The 13877-nt window shown below is 41.1% G+C and overlaps 2 protein-coding genes across 2 annotated transcripts in view; one reads left to right on the top strand and one right to left on the bottom strand.

The window, feature by feature from the left end:
- The window catches only part of WDR19 (WD repeat domain 19), a 39510-nt gene extending 35967 nt beyond the window's left edge, over nt 1-3543 (top strand). Inside the window, exons 35-37 of the mRNA XM_042053499.1 lie at nt 1551-1627; nt 2322-2442; nt 3208-3543. Coding sequence (XP_041909433.1) covers nt 1551-1627; nt 2322-2436 — 192 coding nt within the window. The 3' untranslated portion in view covers nt 2437-2442; nt 3208-3543. The remainder of the gene's footprint in view (nt 1-1550; nt 1628-2321; nt 2443-3207) is intronic.
- Nucleotides 3544-3759: 216 nt separating this feature from the next.
- The window catches only part of RFC1 (replication factor C subunit 1), a 29827-nt gene continuing 19709 nt past the window's right edge, over nt 3760-13877 (bottom strand). The window contains exons 13-25 of the mRNA XM_042053360.1: nt 13484-13877; nt 12484-12593; nt 11069-11183; nt 10538-10626; nt 9361-9498; nt 8872-8967; nt 8678-8776; nt 8093-8247; nt 7859-7976; nt 6794-6939; nt 6114-6327; nt 4866-5057; nt 3760-4303 (exon numbers count right to left, since the gene is read on the bottom strand). Coding sequence (XP_041909294.1) covers nt 4202-4303; nt 4866-5057; nt 6114-6327; nt 6794-6939; nt 7859-7976; nt 8093-8247; nt 8678-8776; nt 8872-8967; nt 9361-9498; nt 10538-10626; nt 11069-11183; nt 12484-12593; nt 13484-13877 — 1968 coding nt within the window. The 3' untranslated portion in view covers nt 3760-4201. The remainder of the gene's footprint in view (nt 4304-4865; nt 5058-6113; nt 6328-6793; nt 6940-7858; nt 7977-8092; nt 8248-8677; nt 8777-8871; nt 8968-9360; nt 9499-10537; nt 10627-11068; nt 11184-12483; nt 12594-13483) is intronic.

The following is a 13877-nucleotide window of genomic DNA, read 5'->3' as shown; positions in this document are numbered from 1 at the left end:
GTCCTCACTTGCCACCTACAAATAGCAGGCATTTGAGGGTCCCAGTAAAACTAGGAAGGCATTTTGGGAGACTTCAGCTTCCCGAGAAGGCAGGTGGAGCACCAGGAATCCCCAGCACACACATTTGGTGCAGTTGGTGCACTTGGGAGAACAGACAGGATTGTGCTGCTGGTGCCTTCCCAGCTCAGCCCTTTGCCTAGGTGCGCTAGTGCTCAGAGAACTAACATAAGTCCCCCTCTCCTTTTCCATGTACAGGAGCTTGTGGAGGGCACAGTCCTCCTCCCCTAAGCTCCAGGCTGCCAAGACTTCAAATTAAAAAAAAAAATTAAAAAACTAAACCAATCAACTAAACACAAAAACCCCAACAAAACTTCAAAAATCTGTTTTAGGGAAATTTAAGCACATCTAAAGTTAATGGTTCAGCGAGTGACCTCAGCATTTCTTACATTACTGATCCTTACAGAAATGAGAAGTTCTAACATCTTTTGTTTCTTTAGAGTGTACTGAAAAGGTAGGGATGGCATAGATTCCTGGTGGAAGTTACTGTACAGCTACTGTATAACTAACAATCTTTATTGGGTTCGTGTGAATTGTCATACTAGAATTGCAAAAAAAAAAGACAACTTACTTGAACAGGGAACAAATGTTAGAGTTAACATTCTTTATTAAAACTAAAGAATTAAGTCTTACAAAAAAATTAATATCCATTATGTGGGGGTCTTTCTGCTCTACTGGTTTAGCAGAATGACAGGTACACTTTAGAAGTAGTATCTTCAGGAAAGCAAAGGATTTTAAATATAATTTTATGAGCCAAACACAATGGACATGTTACTACATGTTACACAGTATTTATTTAGGCTCCATCTTGGCCTTAGTTTGTTTATGTCACAGGTGTTTGTAATATTATTAACACTGTGGCATTTTCAAATATCTAATAAGAGTCAGTGTCTGCTGCTGCATAGCCTATTAGAGCATAAATCTCTTAGTATAGTTCAAGGTGCTATTGTGTTTTTACAGTATTGAAAACATACATACAAATTCCTTCTATGAAAAGTAAACTAGTTAAACTGTAGCAAAAAAAAGAAAAAGTAGAGTAAAGAGGCAAAGGCCAGGCAGGCTCACAAACTTAGTGTTGAATGCGACCTGCTGTGCTCAGGTGCCGTGGCTTTGGTGGCATTTTTGGTATGTCATATACAACACCAAAAAAGCCAGCAGATATAGGTACATCTCTGGATACAGATCTACAGATAGCATTCTAGAATTGCCAAACTGAAAGAATTCTAAACACTGTAATTCAATTCATTTTTAGATTTCCATTTTTAAAAGAGGAATGCAAATGATAATGGAAACACTGCACCTCTTTGAGAGCTCCTTTTCTAGTTACAGAATTGACACAGTAATCCAACTACAGTAACACTACTATGGGGCTTTTAATTCAAGACCTTAGAACTCAGTAGCTGAGACTTTTTCACAATAACAGGTCCAAAAGTAAATGCTCACTGTACTTGGGCAGCACTTGCCCCTTCATTACCTGCAGTTTTTGTGTGCAGGGTCGGCACATGGTACGCGATGACTGGACAGTTTGCCCACACTGTGACTTTCCTGCCCTCTACTCAGAATTCAAAAAGTAAGTTGGGATTTTTTTTCTGTTACAGTATTCCAATGTTTGTTCGTATTTTAGCAGCAAATGGGTCATTTGGTACTAAAAACGTAACAGCTGGGCTGGGTGGAAGAGGAATCCCTCTTACTTGGTCGTTGCACCTAAGACACTCACAAATCATTGCTTCAAAGTTGACCAAATGATGTGGTAAGATAAAGAATTGGGCCAGTAATGCAGGGCTCCAACAGGAACAGTAATGAAGATGGATGGTGAGCTTGTGTAAGGTGTCGGCTCTGTCCAGGAAGAAGGCCTCATATGGGGGCAGGGCAGGAACACAGGCACACTAGCAATCCCCAAAACAAAATGCACATAGAATTAGGTACAGACTAAGACAGCAATAATATTTTGTCCCTGATAATCACATGTGGCAATGGGATTGGATAACTCTGTTCCAATGTCAGAAACTCTGAAGCTGTTAAAACCTCCTCTGTTACATGTTTAAATGCTGCAAACAGCAGCAGCCTTCCTGGTGCCGTGTTAGTTCTCAAATGTTGGAAACAAACCAGCCTTTGCTCCATGAGACAGAAGCAGCCATTGCTCTGTCCCGCACTTGCTACATAGCACTGGTCAGAACTCTGCTCTAGGCTTTGTGCCTTGGGCCCAGCTTCCTTTGAAAAATACTAGAATTAGCTTTTGACCAATTACCCTTCCTTTAAAACAGCATGTTACAGACTGAAAACATGTGTCCCATGTGTTCTGAAAGGATTAACATTGTTGATCTTATGAAAATAACTGATTGCACAGAGTACCTCAAACTAGAAGATGAGGATCATTAAATTCAGGTATGTCCTACAGTACTTTTTACTTAACAGGGCTCATTCCAGAAGACAAGAGTTTTTCCCAGTAAGGAATCTTAAGCCTGGGTCAACACCTCAGGTAACTTGAGACCCAGTTCTGCCACCTATTTGCCCTCAGGCATGCAAACACCAGTAGGTTTTCCTACCGCAACTAACCTGGTTGTTAAATTGGGCTTAAACTCAGTTTACCCCTATGACCACATTAACATCCAGAGGATGTTCTGGTTTGGAACATGTTCCTGAATACCAGGTGTGCTGGAGTAGCACAGAAAACAATGTGAAGATCCCCGCATCATCCAAACTTCTACAGATCTATCAACAAGGGTTTAAGTGCAGGGAGAGAGAGCAAGAGGGGTACTAACTGGAAGGAGCAAATCTAAAATGCAGGTTACATGATCTCAACATGCCTATTTAACAATCAATCCCAGGATAACAGCAACAAGTTGATAACAGCCTGAAATACTCATACTTCAAAGAATGGTATAGACAGAGCCATGCTCTCAAACACTTAGATTCAGGACTTAGTTTTTTTAAAAAATCTGGTAACTGAAAATGAGTTAACCATCGTCCTCAGTAATGTTGACATTTCAAGGCAGATTTACTAGTGTGAACAGCTTATGTGAAAATGCAGCTGTGGGTTAGAGTAGTGCACCTAAGTTCTTTTGGGAAATTTTTAGTTGATTTTATTTTTCCTGATCTGCTATCACAGTGTATCTCAGAATATGATTAACCACCTCTGCTTATTTTCAGAGCTGCCTGTGTTGGCTGGCAAGCAGCAAGGAAAACTATTACTACATCACACATCTTTTCCCCACAAAGGCCTGATAACAACTCCATCACTTCTATTTTGTGATATCTGTAACTATTTAGCTTTTGATAAATTTTGTACTTTGGTTTATTGTAGTAATAAAACTGATTGATAATTCTTTCAAACAAAATCTGCATTTTATCTGCACCAAAGACGAACCACGGGGCCATCTTTTTATGTGGGTGGCAGGAAGAACCACTTTTCCCTACTGTTTTCTTTTTCAGTATCAGTTCTGAACTGTTATGACTATTTTCAATTAAACATTTCTTACTCTTTAATTATTCCTTTCTGGTTTTGATTAAAGATATAACTTGTACAAGTACAGGCTAGTCAAGTTTTGGAACTAAATACCTCACTGCTTTTCTGTGTCTTTACCTGAACAAAAGGGAAGTTACAGGAAAAGAGAAATGCCACATCATGTACATGAAGGAAAGACAAAACTGTGGAGTAAAGGAAGGAAACAGGACAGAACACTCCATGAACTTAACCAAAGCTTTAAAAGAGTTCTGTGAAACATTTTATTGTCATTTTATGTGCTGCTTAATTTCTATAATGTACAAATAGGCCATTTATATATGGGGTTTTTGCATCATGTACTATTTACAAGGCTTCACCACATAATGTCACGGGATTTATATTAAAAAAAAAAATGTAGTGAAGTCCTAGGAAGACTCAGCAGAAATGCCAGGTAACTAAGCATGACATTTTCAGCATGTTCATGCACCTGGTGGCTGTTGCACAAAGACAGTTATAGCTTGTAACATGTACCATGTCAAGAGTAAGCACAGCAGGACATCGTGTAAGCACAAGAGCTACAGCACCTCTATAAGAGGAGCATTTTCAACGCACTGGTTCTGCTTTCTCAGTTGCAGCACTGGATCTGTTTCATGTTCTTGCCAGAAGTTAGATAAGCAAAGCTGTGTCCAAAGCAAGATTTTACTCTAAATGTCTTGTTTTCTCTTTTCTTTTCCCTTCTTTTTTTGTTGTTTCTTCATTTTTCTCTCTTTTTGTCAGCTTGGAGGACTTCACCTTTTTTTGCTACAAACAGAAATATACAGTTTAAAATCCAACTGCAATTTGACAAAAGTTTCAGTCTAACTGTAGTCAGTGTTAAGGAAAAAGCCACCTCTTTCCCTCCCCTTTCAGGTGTGAAGTTTCTAAATGCCATGGAGAGTACAGGCGACAGTATTCAGTCTTACGGGCTGACCACAGTTCCCCATTTGGTGATACCTACCAAAGGTACTACTAGAATTGTCATCTGTGGTAAACACAGGCACAGGCCTGTGGCTGCTCCTTGCCACTGGCACCATCCTCACCAACACTTCAAATATTACTAAGTTTTGGAATTGAATGCAGAACTCATAGATTTGGAGTGATATCTCACTTTGGTCCAACCTAAGACAATGACTGGAAGTAACTTAGACTTTTCCACACTACCACCAGTTAAAAATTCAGAAGGTGAGAGATTATATATTTAATATCTACTATGATTTTTTTCTTAATTCATTCAGATGATGTTAAAAGTCACAGAAAGGTAACTAAAAACAAAAAAGTCCCAGCACTTCAGTGGGGTCATTTAATACTGAGGAAATCAAATCACCTTAATCATTGCATCACTGTCAACAGTATCTTGCTCATCCTCATCAGACTGCATCTCTTCCACATTCAAGTCTTCACTCAGATCTAAAGTCACTGCAGATCCCAACTGCCTTTTAGATGCCTTGACAGAACTAAGTGAATATGGAGTCAGATGTGCCTCTTTGTTGTAGGCACGTGTCAAAGCTGCTTTGACCTGTCAGGGTGGAAGGAAGGAAAATGAGCATCAGTTTAGGAACTGTAGATTGTAAGCTAACCAACTTACCTGGAGATTCCATATCAAGTTTCCTTTGGAAAGATGGACCAAAGATACATAGAAGGGGACACTCTCAAAAGGACACAAAAAGCATTTAAGAGCTGTATGGTGAAGGCTCATTTTAAGTAAGTTCTCATAATCCTCAAATAAAATGTGCACCTTCAGATGCTTCTTGCTTAGGCTTGCAATAATTTCAGCACTGTTGTTCTGCTACCACCTAAGTCACAAGTCTGCTACAATCCAAGTCACACCAGAGCCCCTTTCAGCTGCACTGTACACCTGCCAGACTAAGCAGCATTTTCAGACCAGGGGTAAACACCTGATAGTAGTGTATGGTTTAGTTACCAGCAGATTCTTCTCTTTCCCTGAGCACCTGACCAGGATGAGGGAGATCATAGTTTGTAACAGCAACTTGAGCTTAAGGTCACCGTGTAGCAGGTGAGGGTCCCAACCACTGGAGTGGAGTAGCTGGGCAGTGGAGGAGCAGCACATGAAGCACCCCAGGTCTGGCAGTTTTGTCTAACAGGACTGTGAAAGGTGCAACCTGTGAGGCAGCCTCTGAATGCAGTGCCTGCTCTATAACCCAGGCAGCTGTGTGTCCCTCCTCCTTCCAGGATGGTAAGAATGGCAGGGCTGTGCCTTAAGGGCACAGACCTTACAGCCAGAGCTTGCTTGTAGAAAGGTACCAGCTTTCCCCGTCCTTCCTGTGTTCCACTTCTATATCCACCAAGACGCAACTGACTCCCAGTAATACTTTACACCAGGAACAAAAAGTGAAAGACTCCTGAGTGAAGCACAGCCTGATTATGTTTTAGGACTTACCCCGACCTTTTAGTGGTATGTTTGACAGCTGATTCACAAAGCCTACTACCAATTACAGTTAAGCTGGTGCACCAACTTCAGCCTTTCCAAAGCACATCCATACTGTAACGATTATTCTAGGATTTCTTTTTTAAGATACAGAAGAAAACTAAAAAATTCACTGGTGAATTTTACCTTGGAATCCAGCTTTGAAAAAGGACTGGGTTTGCCTCCCCACGTGCTTATTTCCATGATATTTTCAACATCTTCTTTCATCAAGCAGTAGGAGTCCATAAATGTTATAGCTTGTTGTACACCATCTGCTCCAAAGTCTTTCAAGGGCTGGACAAGTGCATCCCGCAAATATGACAAATATTCCATATTTACTGTCCTCTTGCATGTCTGAGTTCTTTTTCAAATTGAAAATAAAGTACTGAGTAAGTGAATCTGTCCAACCACCACCACTGACTTCTAAAGACAAGAACAAGTAGGTAAGAAGGCCCTCAGCAAATCAACAATCAGCTGCCTTAAGATCAAAATGCAAGCTGTACTGTGCCATTCCTTTTGCCATACCTGCACTAGGGATAACCAATGCAAGGTATTTGAACACCAAACAGTTGGGGGAAACACATCCCTAACTGAGAAACAACTTTGGGGGAAAAACAAAAAAGGCAAGGTACTTCTGATTATACTAATAGTGTTTCCAGCTTGACTGTTGTTCAAATTAAGCACTGAGAAAAGCGTCACCAACAACATAGGAGCACATTCACAGAACACATGAATGCGTCACTTGTATGCACCAAGCACAGCAAGGAATTGATGGTAGGTAATGAACTGCACGAGAAAGAACTGTATCAGAGGAATGTCAGTACTACCTGAGACTCATGTGCATTGCCAGTTCTTGAATGATACGATCATGTTTGCCTGTGGATGAAAATTTCCCCAGCCAGCTGGGAAAGACAGGAAACTGGGACATGTAACCTCTCATCAGCTCCCCGGGGAGAACGCTGGCATAAATAGCCTGAAAAAGTAACACACATGCCAAACCCAAATCACACTGAAGTCTCATGGACACCAGGACACACTGCCCTGCAGTGCACTGTCCCCAAGAAAGAGGGGCAGTCAACACAGGGCCACAGTGGAAACAGCTTATTTTAAGAGAACTCTCTCAATTGCTTGTTTCTGTTCAATCCCTCTTGGGTTACAGCTTCACCTCTTGTACCACCCTGTTCGTTACCATGATCTAAAATACCTGTGTAATTATCTGGGTTTCAAAACCCAGAAAAAAAACCCAAATATGGCCTTTTCCCATGTCCAGTTTAGAGTGCAGTCAGACAAATAGCTGACTTCACACAAACAATTGCTGTGATCTCCAGCACACTGACATGGTGAAGGAGACATTTCCAAAGAACACTGCAAATCTACATCAAGTCAGCTAGCTAAGTTCCTAAGCAATTCAGCTCTTTGGACCTGTACCGGGCAGGGGGGTGACCTAGACGACTTCCAGAGGTACCTTCCAATTTCACCTACAATGCATTCTCTGATGCCAGTCATAATCCTTTAAGCACAAGTCCTGTCAGTGTTTCAGTGAGCATTAAAAGAAGCACAGTGACCAAGCTTCAGTCCTCTGTGTTTTGGGACAAATCCTGCCCTGGTGAGAGGAAGGACAGAGCAGGCTTGTAACTGCACAAGTGATACATACCATGTGCTTCTATGCCTCGTGACAGTCCAACTTTTCAAAGTTTCAGAAGACTTCATTCCATGTTGCAGCATGAGCTCAACAACATGGCTATGGCAAACTCTTCTGATGACCAGTGGAACAGAGAATACCACATGAAGTATGAACTATACAGATCATATACTGAAAAACCAATTTCCACAGAACCATCTTTAACCCTGGACACTCCTTAAAGGACATAAAATAAGCATTAAGTGCTCACCTGTGTTGGAAGAAGATTCCAGTTCTGCTTGCTACGAATCTGCTTGTCCACTATATCACCATCACATATACTATCAGCTGCTCTACTCAAGAGCACCAAGTGCTTTTTTAAATTACCTCTAGAAAAAAAATGAAGTTGACTGTATTACAAAGCAGAAATGTGCAGATAGGTTTTAGTCTGCTTTGACTCCCTGACACAAAAGCCTATGTCAGTTTAGGACTTGGAGTAACTCACCCAGCAGCAGCCGGTTTCACATGCACGTAGTTCTCTTGTACAAAGAGAGGAGCTAGCGAATAATCATGGAAGAAAAGATCTGATTTGTCTATAAGAGACATACGAACAGCCTCCTCTCCAGTAGCAAAAACCTTCCGGACAACATCGAAAGGGCCCTAAATAAACGATATTTCAAGAAGTCAGCAGCTAGAAGGTCAACACAAAAAAACACAGCACAGTATCAACAAAATTAGTATCCAGGAGCATCTTGACTCATCCGTACAAGCTCCATGTTCAGTATTTCCACCCTAGAACTTCACCAGTTTAAAGAACTGTGTTTTACTTTTGATATTAAGAGAATTATCTCCTAAACAGAGGACAAAGGATGAGAAGTATGAGCTTCATAATTACATCTTACGTAAGACACCAGTACATCAAAATATATACTCAGTCCTTGATATACTACTCTTCAACTATTTGTGGCAAATGTGGTAGCACTTGGCATCTAGGCTTTAGTTCAGTGCTTCAGTTCAAAAGATGCTCATAAAAGCCTAGCAACGATATCAGAATATGACAGTAAAAGCCAAACCAGTATTTGACACTTACCAATTTGATGTCCTTTTTGGCTCTGCTGGCATCTGTTTTAGCCTCATCATAAGTCAATGATTTATCTCTTGCACACCACATATTAAGATTATGTAAAACCTGAAGAAAAAAAATTAAAATACTGTTCAAATACTTTGAAGTCAATATACATAATCTGCTATCTGAACAGTCACTGATGCTGAATGGGTACTGACCTGTCTGATGTCGTGGTTTGCTGCCAGGATTATCTCTTGCATAGCAGGTGGGGGAATTTTTAAACCTTCTTTAAATGCAATAGACATCATGGCTCCCTGTAATCACAATTGAGAAACTGTCACTAGAGAATTCCTACGAACTCTTCCCCCAGCAGAACATACTGACACATCTATAAAAGAGCAGTACATATTTTTCTAAATTTTTAAAGCACATACAGCTCAAATTTTCTCTCATAAACCAAGATATACCACTGGTGCAAAAAAGAGCATGTTCATTTAGAAAAACCCATTTTGGACATATTTTTAAGACAGGCATCTAAAATCCAAAAGGCTTTGGGAAGAAGAACTCAGACAATTAATTCCGAAAAGCAATTACTCACTGAGATGATCCATTAAGTGGTGTATCCAATTCTGAATAAACTCTGCCACATAAAAACTGAAGTTACTGATGGTAATTCAGTGCAGTCCATAAAGCCACAACCTGCTTACCTTGATCTGTTCTAGACGAGGTCTCTGAAAACGAAGATCCAAGCAGTAGTGGACCAAGGAGCGGATTTTAGGATGGTTGCGATCGTTGCACATACAAATGATGGGTATCTTCGTGTGTCGGATCAAAGCAATCAGCTCCTGTAATTTAAACACATTACAATTACATCAGATAATCTGGATAATAAGAATTATTAGAATGTCATACCAAGCAGCATTAGTCCCTGCCTTAAATCAGATCTTTGACAGATTCCAGGTCCATAACACTCCTCCTGCTGCAATCACATTTCTACACAGTGCAAACCTAGCCCCCTTGCCTACTGTTTTCACTTGCTGTTCTATTCAGCTGCAAGAGATCTGCTGGCTACCCGCTTCCACTGTCTACTTCCAGCAGTCATGTTTGGAACTTCCTTCAAGAAGCAATGAAGACCAATAGCCCAGAGTAGAGCTGTCCGCCTGCAGAACTAGACTAATTTCTCCACAGGCCAGTTTGACCTGGCTTATGCCCAGAAGGAGCACACAGCTTTCTGGCTGCACCCTGCCACAAAGAATGAAGAAGCAGAAAGTAAAAAGATCAGCTCATCCCTGCTCCAAGAGCTCAACCCTGAGGCTTCCATCATTTTTAGGCTTGTCAGAACAAACTTTGCCAGCTCTAATGAAGGTGAAATTCAGTTCAGCTTCATATTCCTGCAATGAAAACACCTGCATCTGAGCCAAAAATCTGTATGGCCTTCACTGTCAAAGTACTGCATGTAACCATAGGAAATCCTCAGGAGCTAAAACTGGAGCTACTAAAGAGAACAAAGGATGCTGCTGCCTATGCCACACATTAGTTACTTCAGTGTTACTGCCTATGCAAAAGAGCAACAGTCCCAGCCAGATTAATGAACCTCCCACTGCAGGTAGCTGTCACCTTCGAGGTACCTTAGGATAAATGTACCTGTTCTAAAATGCGCACACTCAAGTTCATCGCTCCAGGCTTCTACACAAGTATCCTTTTTCCCCCCTCTGCCAGTGCACAATTCTGACACAAAGACAGGCTTCTAAAACACATCAGACTGTACTCTGCAGAGAGTTTGTTTATGGACCATGGGTTGAGGACAGTAGAGTGGCTTGACTATTTTGTCCTATATATGGTGCTCTTGGCAATGGCATTAGCTAGGAACTACAGTGGCTTCACCTGAATCCCTCCTCTGTCTTCATTGCCTGCCATACCATCCACTTCATCCATGATCAATACATGTTTCCCGCTAACTGATGAGGATGCACCTGAAAATGAATATGGATAAGAAAATGAGATGGGAATAAAGGAGTCTTGCTTGGAGTTTTACCCAATGCTAAGTAAGGTAACCCCACCCTAGGCAACTAAGGTGGTGGCTCTGCCACTTGATCACATGAGTCTACGTTCACAGACCAGACTATAACCTCATGTCATCTTCTTAGAAACAAGACCCATGGAACAGAGGAGCAACTGCAGAGTTCCTGACTAGCTTGTACGGATTAACAACTCATTCTACGAATACCAGGACTTAATTCTAAATTGAAGAAGAAATATAACAGCTTACTACAAGAACCCATCCCTATTAGAGCGGAGTCCCTCCACCTGACAAGCAAGGTAAATTCCTAACACAGTTGTGTAATAAGGAAGCTCTGTCTTTCCTGTAACCAAACTCCTAATATAACAAAGATCTCCTTCAAACAACAGACGCACCAGAATAGAAGTCTTTAATGCTGGTGTTGTTAAGTGATTCAGCAACTACTTCCTTTAGACTGTTCTTGCTGCGAGTGTCACTGGCATTCAGCTCCACGTAGCTATATCCCAGTTCCTGGTCCAAACACAAACCACACAAAAAGTGAGAACACAGATCAGTGAAAAATCATACAGATTTGATTCCTTTCTCGCCTTATACTCCTTTTCTCTGGCACTCCAAAAATATTTATAACCATACGTGGAACAGATAGGCCCCAAAGAGATTTTTTTTTTTTGTTGTTTGTTTTTGTGGTGGGGTTTTTTGGTTGTGTTTTTTGGTTTGTTTGTTTTTGGTTTGGGTTTTTTGGTTGGTTGTTGGGCATTTTTTTGTTTGGTTGGTTTTAGTTTTGTTTTAATTGAGGGGAATGGGGAAGCATTGAAGTCAGTGGCACATACTAAGTTTTGGAAGATGAACAGAACTGCCAGCAGGGATAGAAACAGAGCTAGGAGTCAAGGCCAGCTAAATTCCATGCTCCATATTTCCAGCTGCATAACAAAGAAACATACCACATGGCTCTGAAAGCTGCAGGAAAGAGAAGCTTTTAACTATTTAACCAATAGGAGACACATGGCTCCCCTAGCAGCACTAACATTTCAGTCAGTCCCTGACACAACTAATGCCAGCTGTTCCTTTATCAGCAAACTCTCCTGCAAGAGGCAGCCAGAACACAGAGAAATGCTCTGCAGAGTCCTGAGGCAGCTGAGAGCAAGCCAGGCAGGAAACCAGAAACAGAAAAGACCATGCTTTGAGAAAAAAATGAGCCCAAGACAGCACATTCCCCTTTTCTAAAGTTCTAGGTGTAGCATCAACTTGTTGCCACAAAGCTCCAAGGCATGTGGGAGGGAGGACAAGGGCAGGTTGTATTGTACTCAATACAACCAATTTCTAAATTCAGATTTAGAAATGGACACACAGCCCTGTCAATTTCTCTCGCCCTAAAGCAGTATTTCAATTTAGAAATCTGGGAAATATATCTGTTAGATATATATAAACCGTGACCTTAGGCTTTCAAAAAGCTTGCCAGAATTTGACTCCCACTAAATTTAGTGCAAATATCCTCCGACTTGCAGAACTAGTGCTGAATGCTCAGTTTTGGAAAACTATCTCCAATTGTTCAACATACTGTGATATGCTTCCTCTCAATGTAACAAAGAAATGCAGCCAGCCATTGGTGTACCTTCTCACCTCAGACCTGATAAAGGTATCTAAACAGCCACATACTTTCACCTGTAACCCTGTTCTGAGCAGGTGCAACTTGGCTGAGAGCAGACTCTGGTCATTCAGAGCACAACCACATGCACACTGTATCTGTATCCAGGTACAGAATTAATATGTAACACAGAAATGCTGGGAACAACCATTACTATGAACTCACCTTACAAACCAAAGCAGCTGTAGTAGTTTTACCAACTCCAGGTGGACCAGAAAGTAAAGCTGCTTTAAAACTTGTCCCATCATCTTTGCTTCCAGTTTTATTGGGTTTTGCTATTAAAAAAAAGATTTCAGGTTTTACCTAGGTACGTAATTATAAAACAAACTGCATGCTTCTAGAGGTATCAAGCATCATTGGAATTTTTCCTCATTTAAGGCCTGGTAAGAACATCCAAAGATGCATACACAGCTGCATCATAACCACTTTGGGAAAAGCAGCTTAAAACAGCTCACAGTTTGATTTGGAGTGATTTTTGAACTGAAAAATACTAAAAAGTGCTATAAATGTAATACAACTATTTCAGCACTTTCCTCACAACCATATCATATACATAAAAAACCAAAACCACCACCAAACCCACACACCACCACAAACAAATTAAGCCAAACCCCAAACACACCACACACAAAAACCCCACTACCCACTACTGCTGAACCAAAACCCTATTTTAAACCTGTCTGTCTATAGGATGACAAACTGTCGACACATGCACTTGCCAGAGCCAGGACTTTGACAATTCACCCCCATGCATGACAGCAGCCCTTTAGACCTGCTGTTATCCTGTATCTTCACCACTGGCAGTGCCTAACCTACTTCCTCTTGCTGAGGAAGAAATAATAGGCTCAACACAAGGCCATTTTTAGATACATCACACATAGGATATTCTGGGGTTTTTTGTAAAAATGAAACCTAACACTTGGGGAAAAAAAACCTTTTGAAACACATTTTTCTGCTCTTTTTTGAGGTGGGGAGGTGGGTAGTACATGAACAACTACTTGACCAAAAAACTCAGGCTCAACTGCTGCTAAAAATGCATCCAGCTGCAGCCTTATTCCCGATTTCTAGAGCTGCTCTGCTACCACCAATGCCCTCACTGGTCCAGGGACGCAAGCAGCATGACTAGCGTGGAAGAATACAGAGAAAAGTTAACCAGGCCAGTCACCTTGTCCATCTTCCAGGGTATTCTTGTGCCAATTTCTGAGCCATCGGAGCAGTTTATTGGCACAGCTTTGCTCACCCTGCTGTCCAATAATTGCCTTAAGAGATACAGGCTTGTATTTATCTACCCATAACAATTTCTCTGTACCATCTTCATTAACCTCAGAAACCAAGTTCCCCTTAGGTTTTGGGGCTTCTTTCTCCTCTACTGTGTGATGTTTAAAGTCCGTAAGCTTTCGAATAGCAGTGGTTTCTCTCTTGACACATCTGGCAGTATCTCCTTTTTCAGGAGTAGACTTGTACTTATTATTAGCTTCCCTTTTATAGGGGCTAAAATTTCTTTTTCCAGCTTCAGTTTTCTGAGGTGTCTTTTTAGGTCTTGACTCCACTTTCTCTGC

The sequence above is a fragment of the Corvus kubaryi genome, unplaced genomic scaffold, assembly GCF_017639235.1.
Source record: "Corvus kubaryi isolate FWS band 111438036 unplaced genomic scaffold, C.kubaryi_AGA036_p1.0 split1-131, whole genome shotgun sequence".
NCBI lineage: Eukaryota > Metazoa > Chordata > Aves > Passeriformes > Corvidae > Corvus > Corvus kubaryi.
The sequence above is the reverse complement of the archived record's forward strand: the minus strand, read 5'-3'. Positions and strand labels throughout refer to the sequence as shown.